The 20,215-nt window shown below is 41.2% G+C and overlaps 1 protein-coding gene across 2 annotated transcripts in view; it reads left to right on the top strand.

Annotated features, from left to right (window-relative positions):
• The window catches only part of MYO16 (myosin XVI), a 474,768-nt gene that overhangs the window by 246,708 nt on the left and 207,845 nt on the right, over window positions 1-20,215 (top strand). For both annotated transcript variants that reach the window (XM_081128844.1, XM_081128843.1), the window contains exons 17-18: window positions 16,106-16,217; window positions 19,694-19,811. In XM_081128844.1, the coding sequence (XP_080984970.1) occupies window positions 16,106-16,217; window positions 19,694-19,811 (230 nt within the window). The remainder of the gene's footprint in view (window positions 1-16,105; window positions 16,218-19,693; window positions 19,812-20,215) is intronic.

The following is a 20,215-nucleotide window of genomic DNA, read 5'->3' as shown; positions in this document are numbered from 1 at the left end:
TACGAGAAGAATATAAAAAGCAATAGCATTGTCAAGAAGGGTAAGGCCAAATTACCATTCTTTATAAATAGTATCATTGTCCACCTAGAAAATCCAATAAATTAATGCAAAGAGTTCTAATAATATGTTTTAGTAAAGCTTTGGGTTCAAAACAAATATATGCAAAAATAAAAAGTTCACATATATATCAGCCATAACCACTTATCAAAAAAGAAAAATGGAAATAGCTCTTTTAATGATGCTGCTAAAATATTAAATATCTGCGAATGAGGATGACCTAATAGAGACATTCACAAATAAAATGCAGTTATGAGAGCAGGGATATTTGACTCATTGGGCTCCATCCATGAAAACACACACACACACGCACACGCACACACATACTTACATACACACCTCCCCTTCTATCTGAGCACCTCTGTTTTACCTGGTTTATATATTAGAATGCCTTAAGATTCAAATTCTGAGTTTTCATGATGGAAACAAATATAAAACCATTGCTCTGAGGCATTCTAGTCTGCCTAAAAATTATTTATCCATCCCTCTGTCTTTTCCGTCCAAGCTAATTTCCTACCAATTCCCACCACGTCTTCTGCCCACCAGGAGCAGTGCACCTCATGAGTGTAGTCAAACATTTCCAGCGAATGAATGGATGGATGTCTTCACACTCTTTTCCATGGCTCCTCCTCCACCTAGAAAACACATTTAATCTAAAAATTCTTCTTGAGGACCTCTGTCCTTTGACGCCTTCCCTGGCTCTCTGTCCTTTGAAGTCATAAGTAATCCCCTCCATCTTCTGAACTCCAGGAGGTTCTGTGCATATCTCTACTGTGGAATTCCTCATGGCTTGTATGTTTTGATTACATTGCTGTTTTTCTCCCAAAAGCAAGTATCCTAAGCCTTGAGGCTGTGATCGAATCGGCTTAATGCACCCAGGTCCTGGCTCCATCATCGGCACATAGGAGGTGCAACAAAGTGGACGTGAAAATGAGCGTCGCTGTGTGGGTGTGTGCTCATGTGTGTATAGACTTCTGGTTTAATCACAAAGATTCTAGATGGGAATTTTGTTTATTTATTCAGTTGGAGACTTTGATTTGCAAATCATCAGGTGCATTTATTTTGCCCAATTTCAAAAATAAAATTCTTGGCCGTCATCTCTGTGAATGTTCCCTCTTCCTTGTTTTTCTTCATCTCTTCTTCTGGAAGCTTTTTTGGGTGCATGTTGTTCTATCTCATTCTATTTTCCTCCCCCACCTTCTCTTTTATATTTTCCATCCCTCTATCTCTCTGTGCTTCATTCTGGGTAATTTCTTCAGTGCTCTCTGGTAGTTTACAAATCCATTTTTAAACAATGATTAATGTGATGTTTAAGGCATCCATTGAAACTTAATTTCAGTGACTTTTTCAATTTCTAAGAGTTCTTCTTTGTTCTTCAAATCTGCTTTTTTCCTAAATATTGATTCTTTTTACTTTCTTATATATCCAGTTATTTCAGTTGTTTTAAACTCTCGTATTATACCATCAATAACAAGTAGATAAGCAGTATTATCCGAAGTTCTGGAGCTTCTACTGTTGCTGTTTATTATGTCTGCCGCAGAGAGGATTCTTTCTCCCAGGTCTGTCATTCAGGGAGTGACTTGGCATCTGGGAGAATCATGTGTGGCCAGAGTTGAGGATTAGTCCTTCAGAGAGGTGTCCTTTTGCTCTGGCCAAATGCTCCTGGAGTTTTAGGAGCCTGGGACTATTTTTATGTTAATTTGTTAGTAAAAATGTCCTAAGGACATGTGTAGTCTATGTTTTATGATTAAACCCCTAAAACTAAGAGACGACTGGCCTTGGTTATAATTTCTCTGGGGGAGACATTTGCCCACCTAGAATCTATCCAGAAAAGTTTCCTGTTGCTTGTCTATGTCTGTGGACGGACATCTTCTGGTCTCACTGAGGTGGTAACCTTTTGATTGTCTGGCTTTACATCATTTCTAGGGCCAACAACATGTTCTCCTTCCCTGTGTAGACCGTAGCCTCTTGGTTAATAGTAAAAGCCAAAGCTCCCATACACCCCAGGACTCAGGTACAGTCCCCTGTGGGTCAGCTGTCCCTTTGAAAGCAGGTTCTCAGTTTTTCTCATCCACATGGTCCCAGAAGTGTACTGATAAGAAGGTGTTCTCTGCTAATAATATTTTTTCTGTTTGAAGAAAAGAAGGGATCTGTTTTTCTTCACTGTAAATGCAGAGTAAGTTGTGACTTTAGGTTACTTGAAGATATGTGAGCTGTCTGTATTCGTAGAATAGATCATTCTACTGACGGGTGTACACATGTGTGTCATGTGTGATTTTATTTTATTTTATTTATTTATTTATTTTAAATATATCTTTATTGATTTCAGAGAGAGGAAAGGAGAGGGAGAGAGAGAGAAACATCAATGATGAGAGACTCATTAATCAGCTGCCTCCTGCATGCCCCCGACTGGGGATCGGGCCCGCAACCCGGGCATGTGCCCTGACTGGGAATCCAACCCCTATCGCCTGGATCCCAGGTCAATGCTCAACCTCTGAGCCACGCCCGGCCGGGCTCGTGTGTGATTTTAGAGTAAGCTTCTTTAAGCCCACCCAGGAAATGGATGCCACTAAATTTGATTACAGCTAGATATTTTAACAAATTCTAAACACTTACGTGTTTATTTGGGAATTATTCTTAGATATGTCTAAGATTGATTAAGCTAACACTTTTTTCTGGAATAAAGTACTCAAAACATCAATATCAATAGAAGGCACTGGGTGGTGTTGCACAGAGTGATGTCATGCTCTTGTTGGTGACCTATTGGGTCATGTATAATATAATGTCTGTGTGATATCCAGGTACAGAACAGTTTGTCCCAGGCAGTGCTGCAATATCTCACCTGTTTAAATATTTCACGGTAAACAGAACATCCTGCAAGGATGACTAGTTTTATTTCTCAATTGTCTCTTACATCAAATGCATCAGCTTGGTAAAATAATCCACATGTTGTTCCTGTAAACCCTCACCATAAAATCACTGCCCGCTGATAACCTTTGCAAAATAATTAATAATAAAAAGAAACCCTAAACACTAAAAACACCGGAGGATACTTACAAGTGAGGAATTAGAGTAACAAGATTCAGATGTCACATGGAGCATACGCGAGTAAGTACCTTAAGAAGAAAATTAACAGCTACTTGAGCCTCTGTTGCACAGTAGACCACTTCTACTTATTTTTCATAGGAAAGATCACTTTGGTGTGTTCTGCTAAACTCCTGTTGTGTTTCTGTGATAGAGAACTGCCCTGGATCCTCAGTGGGAGCTATGGGCTGGAAGCACTCAGTGCTCACAGGTTCCCAGGGAGAACAGGCTCTGGATAAGGCCTGCTGTTGGTGCCTGATGAATGGTTCTGGTGAAATCTGAAGGAGTAAACTCATTTTAAGTAAGAAGAAGCTAGAAAGTAGAGGTCACTGGGAATCAATGCAGGAGGAAGGATCTGGGGATGCCCTGACAGGGGAACTCTACCCTCCACTTGAGTCCCTGCTCCCTGCCCCCTTCCTGTTCAGGAAGCATGCTGGAGGGAAGGACCCCGGGAGAACCACCATGAGAAGAGTGAGCTACAAAATTCCAGGAAGGACCCAGAAAATGGACATATATGTCCATTTGCCCTTTTGGAGAGTATGTTCTCCAAACATTGATTTCATTGAAAGAAATGCTGCTTTTTTTGATATTGACATGAAAAGCTCATTGCAGCAATGAATGTTCAAATTAATTCAAAATGAACATGGTATGCTTTACTGATTTGGGTACTACAAACACCTCCTCCTTGTCTCAAACCAAAATAATTTTGTTTAATTCACTTAGAATTTTGTTAAATATCTACAAGTCAGTTTAATTACACATACGCACAATAATCTATTTTGTGGATTGATGGGCCAAAATATGCTTTGTTTTGAGTGTGTAGTATACTCAATCCTGTACGGCCAAAGAATACCAGAGAGGCCAACAGGTCTGAGTTTCGTGGGTAGAGCTTTGTTTGACCCTGCTCTGACTGCAGATTAGTTTTTTAGATTTTTCATTTATTGTTTCAAATTATAACTCTATGATTTGACTATTTTTCTTTGTCTTGCATAATATAATTCTTTTTTTAAAAATTTTAATATATAATTCTTATAGGCACATTTTCTCTAAGTATCTGCATTACTTCTAAGTTCACTTCCCTTAGATAAGGCATTTTTATAATGTTTGAAGAATCCCAAGGTTATAAAGCCTCTCAAGACAATATGCTGATGAGAGTAAATGTATTTACAGAATTGTTAACATTTTACTACATTACTAATTGAAATGCACACTTAGAGTTTCCGATCAAGTCATTTGTTGATTGAAACATGCACCGGCATTTCAGTATTTAAAGAAAACCCAAACATTCACCTTTTGAAACGTTGGTTTACCACCTTGGATTTAATAGTTAAACAATCACTGATATTATATATTAGCTCTACATAATATGTAATATAATGTATATACATATATATTGCTATCATTTTGTCTTGACACTTCCATCTCTCCCACTGTCTCCGGACAAATATTGTGCCTCATTTGTCTTTGAATCCCCGATAAGCACAATTTTGGCACATGTAGAAACTCAGTATTTTTGTTTACTGGACTGAGATCTTAAATTAGCAATTTATAATTACAAAGACATAGAAGGAACACTGTCTCTCACCAGGGCACAATTTGTTCAAGTCTGTTTTTATGAAGCTTCTTTGATTCATCAGAGCAGCACAGATCTCCTGTGTCATGGTTACCTCTATTCGAGCAATTTTGATTTAAAATCTTACCCGTTAGTAAGTGAGTAACGAGAGGATGGGCACCCTGCTTTATTCAGACCCATGTCCCTATGACTCGTATGTATTAAACATTTAGAGATAGAATGAATAAGTTGACTAATGAATGAAACTGTCTTATTTGCTGTTATAAGAATGTCCATCCAATTTAAAAAATGAATGTTTTGGCTGAAAGAGGAGAAGTATGGAAGTATTTTTATGAGCATAAACTGTATTTTTAGCATCCTACACTGGGCAAATTAAATCATGGTTGATAAAATGTTGCCTTTAAATTCCACTTTACTACAAGAATCTTATTTACTAGGATCACATCATAATATATAGCAGTTGCTGAAATGCAAAATAATTTAGCAACTTATCTTTAAACCCTACAGCAGTTTTCTGATCTAGATCATTATAGAGATGTAGTACAGTTGTTTAAATATAATATCGTCAACATTTTAAGTGTCCTACATTCCCTGACGTTTTAAAATGGATTTTGTTATTTCCTTTGGCTAAAATGTGTGATTGATTCCCTGTAGTGGAGGCTTTCAATTTCAGAGGAAGAAATTTCCTATCTGAAAAGGGAAATTAGTGGGAAGTGAGGACATTTAGAACAGTTGACGTTAGCAAATCAGCTGATTAAGGTTCTAAGCCAGAGGAGTAAAAACAAAGCACAACACACGATGCAATTTAATACGAGGTGTTTTTCTTCCTTGGACTCAACCTCCTCTGGGTTTCTCCTTCCACTCCTGTCACCACATCGACAGTCCCTGCTTTCAGCAGCGCTCGCGATAGACACGGCATTCTGTGAGAGGGGTATAAAAATAAAAGCAGACGGAAAGAAAGGGGCCAGCCCACCTCACCCGCAAATCAGGCTTTCCCAAGGACATCATCTTTTTACTCAGAAAGGGAAAGGGGAAGAAGGCATGAACTCTCTCTTTCTTTTTTATAATGACAACTGTGGCTTGTAACTTCATTAGTTCCTTTATTTAATTTAATTCTTTCTTCCCAAACTTTAAGGTTTACATTCCCTAACAGATCAAAAGGAAACACCTGCTTCTTCTGTTCATCCTAGCCTTAGAAGCTTTGATTTTATTGAAAGTTGAGATTCAGAGTTAACTTTTTGGAGTATTTGGTACCTTAGATACTGTAGTTATTAGAAGCATCAGATTGGGCTAAAAAAAAAACAACTAGAGGGATTTTTTTTTTTTTAATCCTCATCTGAGGATAATTTTTCCATTGTTTTCAGAGAGAGTGGAGGGAGGGGGGGGAGAGAGAGAGATTGGTTGCCTCCAGCACGCACCCTGACCAGGGCCGGGGATCCAGCCTGCCACCGAGGTATGTGCCCTTGGCCGGAATCTGTCCCAGGACCCTTCAGTCTGCAGGCTGACACTCTAACCACTTAGCCACACCAGCCAGGGCTAGAGGGATTTGTGTAATATCTAAAAAATACACAGTACCAAAAGTTTTTAAAAAATATTTCTAAGGAAATATGCAGTTTTGTATATTTGAAAATTGAAGATAAATTTGACAATGAAGATACATCTGAGCATCATTATTTCTCCTTTTAGTTTTATTAACATCTCTAATAAGTGGATTTGGTTTAGAAAACTGTAAAAGTGCTTCTATAAAGAATAATATTGGCCTAGTAGTAGTAGTAGTAATAGTAAAAGTTTGACCCAATTTCTGCTAGGTCAGAATATCATTTCATTCCTTAAGTGTATGAGGAAAAAGTTAAAACAGAATGTTAATCACTCCTTTGGATTGACAAACATATTAAGCCCAGAATAATGCCTACTGGTTTTGAAGATTCCAGAATACGTCTTTGGAAAAACTAATCTTGAACATTTTTTTTTTTTTTTTAATCAATTTGGTACCTTTCTGTGTAGCTGATTGCTTTTTTGTATTCTTGGGTAACATATGTGGGCATCTTATTTTAACATCTCAAAGTGAAAATATCACATCTGGAGCTAAAGCCTATTATTCTAACCTTTAATAATAATGTTTCAGAATTTTTGACTTTCAGTTAAATATTATATGTAAAGATATAATGATATTTAGACAATTTCCTTGGGTCTTTTCTGAAAATGCTCTTTTATGTGGAAGGATTTTGACCTAAAAACACAATACAACATGGTCAAGGACCACTTATTTGGAGTGTTAACCTATTACTTGAACTTAAGCTCCATTTATTATTTCATGAATAGTGTTTTGTTGTTGTTAACAAGTAGTGTAACTTTAACTTGCAGGTAGAAATATTGGAGTAGTTAAAAGAAGTTTAGAACTAACCTGAGAATAAATACACATGTACATAAGTATTTGTATATATGTACATAAGATATACCTATATATGTATATGAGATTTATTATGGTATTATTTATTACACAAGTGTGGAGGCTGAGAAGCCCCAAGAGCTGCAGCCAGCAAGCTGGGCAGTCAGGAGAGCCGATGGTGTAAGTTACAGTCCAGGAGCCAGCAGGCTCAAGACCCAAGAAGAGCTGATGTTTCAGTGCGTGTCCGAAGGCAGGAAAAGGTGATGTCCGGCTGAAAGCGGTCAAGCAGGAGCTCCCTCCTACAGGTGGGAAGGCCAGCTTTTGTGTTCTCCAGTTTTTCAACTGACCAGATGAGGCCAACCAACTTAGGGAGGACGGTCTGCTTTACTCCTTCCACCTATTCAGATGGTAACATCACCCAGGGACTCCCTCACGGACGTGTTCAGAATATTGTTTGACAGCGACCTGGGCACCCTGTGGCCCGGCCAATTTGGCACATAGAGTTAACCATCTCAGAGAGCATGGCTGAAACAGAGAAGGCTTTGTTTTGGATGAGTGCTTGGTGTGGCTTGGTGCACGGGTCCGGATGAGCAGGAAAAGAATCCTGGGGGAGGCAGTGGCACAGGGCAAGGAGCAGGTCAGTAGTAAGTCGACTGGTGGCCTGCCACAGGGGTGAGAAGGATGGCACGTGGCAAATCCCACTGAATCAGAATAGGTTAAAGAGGTGGAGCTGTGTTATGGGGAGTCCTGAAATACGTGTACGAGAATGTGTTATTTAGGTGGAATGTTTATGAGTAGAGGAAGAGCTGACATGATGGCAATAAAATTTGGGAAGATTCATCTGACAGAGGGCTCATGAATACAGCTCACTGTCTTCAGTCTGTATTCACAAGTACATGGTATGTGCCATACGGCTGGAATTTAAAGGCTGGTCTTACCTTTTTGGTGGGAATATGTGTCCAGGCAATTTTAATAGAGTCTGGTAAAGTGCTAGAGTGGAGGGAATGAAGAGTTTTGGGAGAGCTTATAGGAAGGGCCTCCAGCCTAAGACTTCCCAGGGAGTGGCTGTGAAGAACAGTGGGATTGTCCAGAATGCTCAGAGGGGCTTGGATGTGGATTACGTTGCCAGTGGAGTAAATAATGAGGGAGGGCAGGCGGTGGGTGACAATGGGGTCTGTGTGAGGGGCGGAAGGCAGTTCTGTGTGGCAAAATCTCACTGGGCATGAGAGGTGTGGCTTTGTCAAGGCCGAAGCTGGAGAAACGTGGGGATCCCATGATGTGATGTTGTGGGCTCTGGCGATCCTTGCTGGGGAGTTAGGATTTCAGGAGCCAGGTTTTGATTTGGGGAGGGAGTTCGCTAAATTTACATTCTAAAAAGAGAACTTTGACTGCAGTGCGGAAAATGGGTTGGAGGTAAGCAGGATCAGATACCTGGAGACAGGCTCCTACAGTATTTGGGGCATTTGAAAGGATGGAAATGGAGAATGGTACAGGCCCAGGGCATAAGGGGAGATAAGCTCATCTCTAGATGCTGGAGGTGGGGAATCTAGAGAGGAAGGCACAGCTCTTAAATTCCTTATGAATGAAGAATCGACCCCCTCAGGCAAATTTCCACATGGTCTTGGAAGAGAAGTAAGTTTGGATGTTATGAATATAGTAATAGTGAAACTGAAAGGAGAGAGAAAATAGGGCAGATAATAGAAATAAATCATTTAGAGGATATTACAATTCCGCTTTAGGCCTACCAAATTGCAAGACGTTGCTTGATGTGTTTGTGAGTTGCAGTCAGCGTGGTATTTTCCACAGAGATAGCAGTGCGTAATCATTTGATGGCAGTGCATAGGTCGGTCCCAGAGAACCTGGGAAACAATGCGTGTATCTGTGTAACTCAGTAAATGGTCAGGTGTCTCTGTGGCCTATTCTGTAATATTTACATATTACAGCAGCTTCCATGTACACGCCTAACTCAGTATTTAACACACAGGGTCATGTTATCCCTCATGATAGTGTTAGACTTGACCTCACTCGAGACCTTACACAACGCTTATTCCTAACGATTTCCCCTGAGGCAGAGCGTAGCACCTGTTCAAGCTCGGCTGAGGCATGTTTATATGCACATACGTGCCACCTGTCCCCATGCACGGAGCAGGAGCAAGCCTGGGAATGACTTGGAGTGAATTACAGAAAGCGCCTCCTCCACCACGCCTCACAGATGCAGCCCCTAGGCCTTGGCTGGTTAGAAACAGGTTCATGAAAACCAGACCAAGCCACCCATTCTGAGCAAAAACATCTCCCCATTTCAGTCATTTAAATAGTTCTCTGTGAGAAGGAAAAGATGCAGGGTCTTCCTGTGGCAGACGGGGCCCAAGCCCGACCCAGGCTGGAGGACTGGATGCAGACAGGGGTTTGGGCCCCCAAATGCTTGTCCAAGCCCTTTGTGCAGGACACAGCCACTCAGCTCTTGTGTCTCCACCCCCAGCTCTCTGAATTAGACACTTTCAAGAAGAAGTTAGTTATCCATAAGCATTCACTATTTCAAAGATGGTAAGAGTTTAATTTGTTCCACCAGATGTTTTGAAGAAATATTCTGACTGATTAGAAAAATATGGACAAACTATTCTGGGAATGTCACAAGACCCAAGTCACTCTGAATGCGTAATTTATTAAATGGATTCTGTTCTTTTCCTGAATTTATTAAATGATTCTGTGCTTTTCCTGAAGACCACTGGCAGGGTTTCCTCTTTCCAAACAAAACAGTCTGCGGTTAACGTATTAACATTCTCATTGGTGGAGATTTATGTATCTGAAACTATATTAATAACAATCTTACTCATATTCTGTTGGGGGGGATTTAAAATTTGCTAATGCTTTCCAGAGAGTTTAAAAACAATAAATAAGAGAATTTCCTTTTAAGGAGGAAGGTGGGGGCAGGTGGGCAAGAAGCAGCAATTTACCATCTTCATTAGTAAACTATAAACAGTGCTCTCTTTATTGATGCCAACTGCTTGATTTTTGCCTTACCTGGTTTCTGTTTAAGTACTAAACGTCCCCAAGTCAAAGGCCATATTGCTCACAATAGAGAAGACAGTGTTCTTCTGTATTTATGCTGCAGATAAAACACTGAGCAAAACATCCTGTTTATAGTCTGTGAGCCTCTGACTTGGTAAATAGGCCACACACATGCTCTCAGGGACCTAGTATTATCTTTTCTCTACATGTGAGTCTTCTTCCCCACTGTGCCTTGGGCACACACTTGGGTACACAGCAGTTCTTTCATGCCCGCTGCATGGTGGTGCCTGGTGAACGTGGGCAGGGCAGCTGTTTCTGTGTTTGTTCCTTTAGTTGGTTATTTATTTATTTTTTATTTATAGTTGACATAGATCATTGTGCAGGTTTAAGCAGTACAACATGTTGGTTTGATACATTTGCATATTGCAATAATTGTAGCATTCCTGTCACATAATTATCATCTCCTTTTCTGTATGAGAAGAAGAATGATCTAGTCACCTAGCAACTTTGAAGTTGATAGTGCAGTGTTGTTGACGAAAATCACTCTGCTGTGCACGGGATCTCCAAGACTTACTCATCTGGTAGTTACAAGTCTGCAGGGTTAACGTGCTTAGCACCACTGTGGATTGGAAGCAGGAGCACCAGAGGGGTCACAGGGCCTGGAAATTCCGGAGTGGAGTTTTTGCAAATGGCCATTGTTTGTATTTAATATTCAGATCATGCCGCTTTGAATTCCCAGTCTTCATGTCAGAGTGGTGCCAAAGGCTAGGGGACAGCAATTTTAATTTATCCCTCTAAGGAGCACATTCTGAAAGAGTTTTCCATTGTGGACTCTTGTTAAAGGAAAAATCCTCCTGTGATTTAGTGCATGACTTAACTTTATCCATATGTTCTCGGGTGGCCTAAAAACTTAGTCCACGGTCTGCTTTTCTTAACCACAAAGCGTAAGTATCAGCACACACACATACATGCACACACACCACACACACACACACACACACACACACACACTACACACATGATTTTGACTATAAATTTGACCTACCTCAAAAGATGTATCAGTGGAATGCTATTGCCATGGCAGTTAACAAATTGGAACAATGGACCAGATTAGAAATAGCACATAGTCAACAGTTGTTGTTGCTGACTTATTTTAAATAAATTTAACTTGCAGTGAAAACCTTTTCTTATCTATAAGCCCAAGTAGAATTTTGCAGTGCTCAGTTCTGACACGTATTTATTCGGTTTGCTATTTTGTTTCCTATAAATGAAAACAAAGATATTTGTATATTTGGTGCACCTGTGCTTTTTTCATGCTGATCTGTAAAAATGAGACTTATGAATGTGGTAAAAACAAACAAAAACAAAAGCCACCATCAAGTTTTGTCAGCAAAGGGAATATCAAACCCCAAGGAAACTACAAAAGAAAAAAAGTTCTACAACTAATAAATGAGGTAGTCAAGTCATTGGAGCAAAACTTAACCAGCCATCACTGAATTCCATTCTTACGTCTAAGATGTTTTAGCCATGTCTGGGCATTGCACTGGAGACCTTCCCAGTGACAGAGACCCCCAGCCCAAGAGGAAGCATGGTCTCTGCAGCATTTCTCAGGCTTCCTCTGAGCTGTGAGCCACTCCAGTTCACACTGGTAATACAAGTAGAGTTGGGTCAGAAAAGAGTACATTAATAGTGAAGTATCCTATGAAATCTTCAAGCTTCACAAGATATTGCATTCTAATTAATATATATCCATATTTAAGGATATTTTTACTGCTTAATTTTTTCCTCCCACATTTTTAAGCAAAAATATAACTCTAGGAAGATGCCTAGTGAGGCTGTTCAATCTCTTTCCCTTCCACCTCCCCTGCAGGAAACTTATAATTGAGCTTGAGAAGAACTGAGGAATTAGGACAGATTGTGTGTTGGCTGGCCAGTTACTGGGCTGGTTACCTCAAACAAGTTTTAATTTCCTTATGCCGCAAATAGGCACAATACTAGCTCTTCTTTTCATGATCGATGTGGAGATGAACCGAAGAAGTGCTTTTAAAACACCCAGTCAGTGATTTGACACATGCTGTTAGTTCCCACTGCCTTTCCCTTTGAGTAGAATTAGTCACACAGTATTAATACATCTATAACTTTTAATTTTACACGGCCCACATTGTTACAGTCTTGTACTCCAAGGTAGAAACCACATCTAGAGCATTCCTACCCACTTGGATAAGAAAAGATTTTCATTGCAAGTTAAATTGATCTGAAAGTCTTAGAAACAAAAATACAGTGATTCTTAATTCAACAAATGATACAGTCTCTGATGTCTCTGACTCTGGACGTTGAGGTATCTATATGTTGCCAAACATTGCTGTTCCAAGTTCTCAGTTAAAATGAGGTGATTAAAACACCAGATTGAGCTATAGTATACGATTTTAGTCATAAAAAGTTAATTGAAAAGATATTGAACACTGAGTACTAAGATTTGAATACTGGGAATTGGGGGACCATTAATTAATAAAGGACAAAGTTGGAAACTCTCAGATGAAAACACTTGCACAGATTTATTTAGGGTGGTTTTCAACTGCTATGCTGAGAGTAGTGGGAAACCATCAGTGGAGTTATAGTTAGTCTACAGGGAAGTCTATAACCCACAACAACAATCATTCTCACCTATTTTCAAGTGGTAAAAACACCTGGAAATGCCACTGTAATATTGCACATGTGACTGTCAACTTTCAAGGGATTCATATCGGGAAAAAATAGTCAAGAAGTGATAACTATGATCTTTTCCTTGTATCTATTTATTACTTTTATCTGTCTGAGAACAGAAAAGCACGTTTAATAGATTAAAATATTTTCCATTGTTAAAAGCATTTGTTAAAATTTCTCAAAATGTCCCTTGCTTCATTTGGCATAGTTATTTGTGTGATTAAGAGTTTCATGGCACAGAGCACTTTGACTAAAAGCTTCCCACATATGCAAGATATTTTCTTTCCAAGAAATACTCATATTCTGCATGTACATTGCATGCTGAGTGTAGAAAGCATGCCATGCACAATATCTTATCCCATTCTCATAAAATCATCATGAGCTACAGCTGCAGCAATTTAAAATTTTATTTTCTTTTCTCTCCATTTTACAAATAATAAAGGTTTAAAATGTCATCAGAAATGGGCCAAAAGGACTAAATTCTGAATCTTCATATTCTTAGCTATAATATTTTAATAGGCATATTTTTCAAGTATTTTTCTGTCCTCATGTGTGGTTTTGTTATTAAATGATGTCAAAGGGAAATGAGTACTTTTAATATCTGAAAAATCTTTAATTTTTTATACTAATCTCAGTTTATACTAATATAGTTTTGTTGCTAACTAAAAACTATATTTCTAGTGAAATCATCCCAGATACTATTAAATAGTGGGAGAAATTTAAAAATTTTATAGAAGACACTGAGTTCTATATTTTTCATCATTTTCATGCCAACAAATGTCCTGGCTACAGAGGAAAACAAGCAATTTTAAAGCATCGTTCCTGCCATCGGGCCAACTGCCCTCTAAAATTCTCTATTTTGATTAAATTTCTCCTGGACTATTACATAATTAACAGCCCTGTCTACAACTACCAGGATTAATTTCACATCGCTTCTACCTGGAATTTAACCGAAGTAAAGACTGTTGTGATAATACAAAGAATTGAGAATGGTAGCAATTTCGTATCATTAAGACCTTTTGGTCACTAAAAATGTCAGACAAAATGACTCTCTGACCATCATAACCCAATCTCTAGATAATACTGTTGACCTTTCCCTTTTGCCCCGCTGGCCCCAAGCCCCGGCTCACCCATCCCACGCCGGCCGTCGAGGGCCTGTGGAGAAAGTGAAGCCCCCGCATGAGCTGGTCTTGCAGTTCACCTGCACTCTCTGCAGAATGAGCTGAACTTCCTGCGTCTCCCTGCGAGACACTCATTTTCATGATCCAGAGCAAATACCTTAGATTTTTAAGACGTTCCTAGAGCCAACTTCTCCAAGTCATCTAAACTCAGAATCTTTCCCTCCTAGAAAAACTGAAGCTCTGAAGCAGTGGTCCCTCTAATCCCCTGAGATGCTACCACCTTTGGACCCATATTGTACCACCTTCCTCAGTGGGACACTTGCCCTCCTCTGGAGTCCTGATTCCAACCTTCTTCCCTTCTCAGCACCTTCCTTCTCATCACGCCCCTCCCAACAACTTCCATTCTCTCGGTGTTTTATCCAGCCTTTATGTGTCCTTATCTCAGCGTATGAATGTTCTGAAGTCTCTGCCACTCCACGTCCCAAAGACGAGACCATTTTATTTCTGTCCTTCACAGCCAAGACTGAGAAAGAACAAGTCCTCACAGACCCACTTCCACACCACAGCCTGTGGCCTGTGGTGTCCTCTCCACACCACCATCTGTTTCCTTTTTCTATGGCTTTTCTATCAATGTCAATCTCAAAAAATATGTTCTCCTTTTGTTTTGATTACTAATTTCATTTAATTTTCCTACTCCCTTCCTGAATTCAATTCTTTCTTCACCCCTAAAATTTTAGCATCTCCTTTTGGGTGAGTTCAATCACTCACATGTTTGGTGTTTTTGTTTTTTGCATGTTGATGACTTCCAGATCTTATTTTCTAATCTTTCCTGAGTTTCAGGTCCCTGTAGCCAACTGTTTCCTTGAACTCCACTTGAACTTTAACAAGAAGTTCAAAGTCCACAGGACTAATATAAAATATAAGACTTACTCTGTCAAGAAACATACTCTTTCTCTTGACAACCCTCTCTGGCTGAATGAGCTCACTGTCCATGCTTTTCCCCAGATAGAAACCTGAAAGGCATCATCAGCGCCTCTCCCCCCCCCATCAAATCTGCCCCCTCTTCCTGCCCATTCTGCCTCCCCGATGCCTCTCTCTATCCGGCTATTTCCTTCTCCACCAGCACCCTTAGTTGCCTCTTCTCTTTCCAGGTATTCTCACTGGGCTACCAGAATGTTGCTTCTGAAACAACAATCTGATTATGCCATTTGTTTCAAAACCGTGAGGACTGCCCATTACTCCCAGGACATAGTTGAAACTCTTCTGCAAGACGTAGCAAACTCTGGCCACTTCTTTAACCGCATCGATCTCTATTCCTCTCAGCACAGACTCCAAATTTGCTGCTCCACCCAAGTTCCCCACATGCATCAGGTTTGCTCTGTCCTGTGTTCCTTTGTACACGTTGCTAATTTTTAAGGAACACTCTTAAAATTTTGCTTGGCGGATTCTTATTGAAGTATCAATTCTTGGGACCAAAGGTTATTTCTCTCCCACAACTTTTCGTCATCATCTGCTTCTGGGGTTGGCCTCCATCCTGGGTCACTCACAAACCCCTCACTTTCATCTCTGTTCTTTCACTTCCAGGTTGTATTGCAACTACCTCTTCTCTTTTCTCTGCCTTGGATACATTATGTTTGTTGTTGCTGTTGAGCTTCCAGGGGTGATCCTTTTATCTTTATATCCTCAGCTGCTGGCATTGTGTATTTGGTAGGTGATTCCTATGTGTCTGTGGAATAAAAGGAATAAATCAGTGAATTAATCAACTACTTCATAGTTAAAAGATATGGACAAGAAGAAACAATAACTTACTTTAAATTAAAGCTCTTTAATAAAAATATTAATGACAAAGCATAGGATAGGACACCCCTCCCCCCATTTCTGTATGAAATGCATAAAACACCGTGACCTTCTCTTTTCAGTAGGAAGGGTGCAGCTAAGGTGAGAACCAGGTGAAACAGTGTAAATATGCTCTGGTACACCAAGAACCTTTCTTGTTTCCTTCCTGAAACATCATGTGCTATTATGTATCACAGCCGTATAAACACATGGGTGCACAGTGTCCAGGTGATTGCCATTATTCCGGAGACCAGCTCTGGCCGCAGTGACGTTTAGCCACCGCAGCTTGCGTGGGAGCCAGGCCGTAACGCTGTGTGCTCTCCATCCTCACAGGTATTTGAACCAGACCCTGCGGGAAGACGCGTCAGCAGCAGAGCATTCCCTGAACAGGGAGAGGTTTGCTCTTTTGAAACAAGCCCTGAATGTAGTTGGCTTCAGTAACTTGGTGAGTTCTATCATCAATACTTCACGGAGAACCGAACTTGTACTAATTTATTAAAGTTAATCTTTCAAAAACGTTTACCGAGTCCCTGTTACGTTCCGGATGTGGTTGCGAACACTCAGGAGTCAGCAGAGAAGAAGCCCCAGTCTCTGCCCCTTGGAGTTGACATTCTAGTGACGTAAACAAGGTGGCCAGGGCCATGGGTACTGTGAGGACTAATAGAGAGTGACAGGAGGAGGGGCTGCCGCTGTGCGGAGGGTGGCCAAGGAGACCTTGTCCCAAGTGAACCATGTAAAGAACATTACAGTGACCAACTCAAGAGAAAACTGGCGGATCTGAAGGAACGGTTTACTGCTAAGATTCACTTTATTACCATATCTTCCTGAACAACGTACAGGTTTTCTTTCCCCCTTTTTATTGAATTTATTGGGGTGGCACTGGTTAACAAAATTCTACAGGTCTCCGGGGCACAATTCCACCGCACATCTGCACACGGTGTTATGTGCTCACCACCCTACGCCAAGTCTCCATCCATCACCATTACACCCCCTTACCCTCCTCTGCCTCCCCTCCTCCCACCTCCCCTCGGCAGTCGCCACACTCTTGTCTGTGTTTTTTATTCTTAAAGAATTACCAAAATACATGCAAGCTGAATTACCAAATTATGAAGCTGAAGAATACAATTTCAAGTGTATGCGTTTCTAGGATCATATAAATACTCTGGATCTGTGCTGTGCAGTGTGGGAGCCACTGTCACCTGTGGGTACTGGGCCCTTGAAATGCGGCTAGTGAGAGGGAGGAAATGGATTTTTAAATTTTTCTTTGTTTCAGTTAATTTAAATTGAAGTGGTACCGTATGGTTAGCGGTGACTGAACGGTATAGCACAGGTCTGGTGAATAAGAGATGTGAAGTGATCTGAGCCCCCAGACTCCCCGCAAACCTCTTTCCCTTACGCACGATGTTTCCCCTCACCCAATATGCTGACCTTTTGGAATTTGGCTAATTCGTCATTAGCAATTAAGGTAAGATTTCATGGGGAACTTTGGTACACCAGCAGTCCAGGAACCCAGGTTTAGTCACGGATTTACATACGTTCATCTTCCTTTTCTTAAACCACTTACTTAATTGCTTTGGGCGTTTGTTTTTCTCTTGCCCACGTGGATAAGACTAAGGGGGCAGGGGCGGGAGGGGAGGACCGGGAGGGCCAAGGAGAGGGCCTCGCCCCGAATGAATGGGCTCCGGCACTCGGCCTGTGCCTCGCTCGCCCCATCCAGAGACTGGAATTCGGGGAACGACGATCGTAGGGCACCTTTTTTTCTCTCGGAGTGCCCAGTCTCTGTATTTGTCTTTTACTAACTCCTACCCTTGCACTCTCCCATCTTTCCACTTGCTGCTGTTGTGTTTTTTATTCCCCCCCTTTCTTCACGCCTGTGATGTCTGCGTGCTTATAGGAGGCTGGGCTGTAGAGGTGGGTAAGGAGCCACTCTACCAAGGAAACGGGCTTTAAACAGCCATGATTGATCCTCGGAGCAGGGCAAGCAAAAGATGCCCTCCACCCAAGAGAGTGACTAGAGAATCCAACACCCTTTTTGGTAAAAGACGTAGGGGCATGTAAACAAAAGTCAGCCCCTTCTTCTTGGTCCTTGGGGTGGCTGAGATGGGGACAGTTCAGTCCACTTTGTGGGGATACAGCACGTCCAGCACAACTGGGAAGAAGGTATTTCTGGGCGGGCTGAGGGCCTTGAACCAAGATCTTCTAAGTGATTGTGGTCCGGGGAGGCCTCCGCCCCTTCGCTCGGTCACCAGCACCCCAGCCGGCCAGCAGGGTGGCGGGTGGTGCTGCTCAGTGTTGCCCACGGTGCCCCCTGCTCACACGGCAGTTTCTTTTACCTCTGGTGTAGCATTTACCGCATTTTAATGCACGTTATGGCTGGTTCCTCGGCTCTGTCTCCACCACGAAGCTGTAAGGCCCTTGAGGGCAGTGCGAAGCCTCCCCGTCTGTGTTCAGGCGCGGCCTGTCTCACGGGCGACTGGGAGACCGGATGGGCTGCTGGGCCTGTTGAAAGGGGCGGGGAGTTGTCAGGTCGTGTGAGAGGTAGAATGTTCTTTAAACAAGCGTAAATGAGTGGGATCTGGAACACTCGTTTACGATTGGAGAGTTACCAAAAACATTTTTAGGTCATGCCGAAATCATAAGAGTACTAACCCGCAAGTGGTTCAGAAATCATCCTTGCCAACGCCCTCATTTTTAAGACGATCAGATGATATACTGTGATGAAAACGAGCGGTTCTGGAGGGAATTCGGGAAGCCTCATGGAGTGTGTTGTTGCAACTATATATTTTGAAAGAAAATAAGAGTAGTTCTTAGGAAAACTGCCACAGGCGGGAGCTTTTTCTTTCCAAATGGCACGTTAGGGAAATAAATAAATAAAAATTTAAAAGGTTATGGCACTTGCCCTACGTGGAACTTAACCAGTTTTGCTCTTGATACCATCACACTAAAATAGATATTATTCCAGAAAAGTATATTTGAGTTTACAGCTTTTTCTCGACTTCTCTTTCTTGCCACAAAATGACTGTCCAAAACCAAATTGAAGGTATTTTTTTCTTCATGCAGTTCCAGATTCTCAGATATTCTCTTTCAGCAAACATTCTCTTACTTCCTGCTACCTTCTGCTCAGAGATAGCTCTTGCCAAAATCCTTTTTTTTTTCTGAGTTTTCCTTAAAATACCTTTAAAGAGCAATTAACATTTTATTTATCTAGGTGCAGTTGTTTTCTTCATGTCTCCCTTAAGTTTTCAGCAGAAGTAAAAGTTTCTACAATCATAATGGCATTTTATCTCATAAGAGAAAGAGCTAGAAGGGGGACCCCATCACCCACGTTCTCTGGTGAAGCAGCCCCAGCCCCGCGGGTCTGATTAGCCTCCGGGACACTTCCCCGGGAGGGCGTGTGACTCTCTCCTTCCCCCGGACGTCCAGCCAGTCCGACTGTCATGACACAGTGACTCATTTTTCATCTTGATACGTACGTGGAAACTGTTAATGTAGATCAGAACATCACTTCCTTACTCTCTTTTAAGGAACAGGAACATTGATTTACAGGAAATGTGCATGGAGATTGTTATTCTGAGCTAGAGATTCGAACGTTGGAGATCTGTAAAATCACAACCCCACGAACTGGGCACGCATCTTCTGTTATTTAATTTTTTGCAATTTATTTTTAACTTTAAGACAGGCATCATTTAGGTGTTTTTGTGGAGACATATTCATTGCCATTAGGTCTTGATTTTTTTCTATAAGCTGTAGTGAAAATACTGAAATGCATTAGATAATAATTTCATTTCTTACCTAGAATAAGAGCGGTTCACTATATTAACATCATCTTTCAAACCTACTTTTAGGTTTTTAAAGGATTTGACTTTTAGTTATTTTCCTCTAAGCAGCCCTGTTCGTTTTCTGTATTTGTAAAATGCACAGGAGGTGGAGAATCTGTTTGTGATTCTGGCAGCGATATTACACATCGGCGACATTCGGTTCACTGCTCTGACGGAGGCCGACTCTGCCTTGGTGTCTGACCTCCAGCTCCTGGAACAAGGTCAGTGGAGCGGAGCTAACTTTAACCTCGGGGCTGTGCAGTTTTGCAGACCCGCCAGTAGATGGAGACACAGTACAGAAAAGCCAGGTGGAATTCGGTGACAGTCCTGGGGGGAACCCCCAAACCTCCAACTTTGCCCTTCTTTATAAATGATTATGGGCATGAATAAAAAGACGTACATTTATGTTCTCCTGCTGCCCACCACATTAACAGGTTGCTTTGTCGGCACATTCTTGCGTTTATTTATATTCTGAGTGTTCTCCGCCCCCACTCCCACCCCCGCCACCCAGTATATTTTGGGGGCATGTTATTAGCTAAACATTTTAAACCGAATATAATTACTTCCCTGCAAAGATCTTGCCAAAAATCTCTCTCTCCTTTGAAGTTGTTTGCTAGTCACTCCC

Source organism: Miniopterus schreibersii (genome assembly GCF_964146895.1).
Source record: "Miniopterus schreibersii genome assembly, chromosome: 2".
NCBI lineage: Eukaryota > Metazoa > Chordata > Mammalia > Chiroptera > Miniopteridae > Miniopterus > Miniopterus schreibersii.
This window is presented reverse-complemented; position numbering and strand designations above follow the sequence as displayed.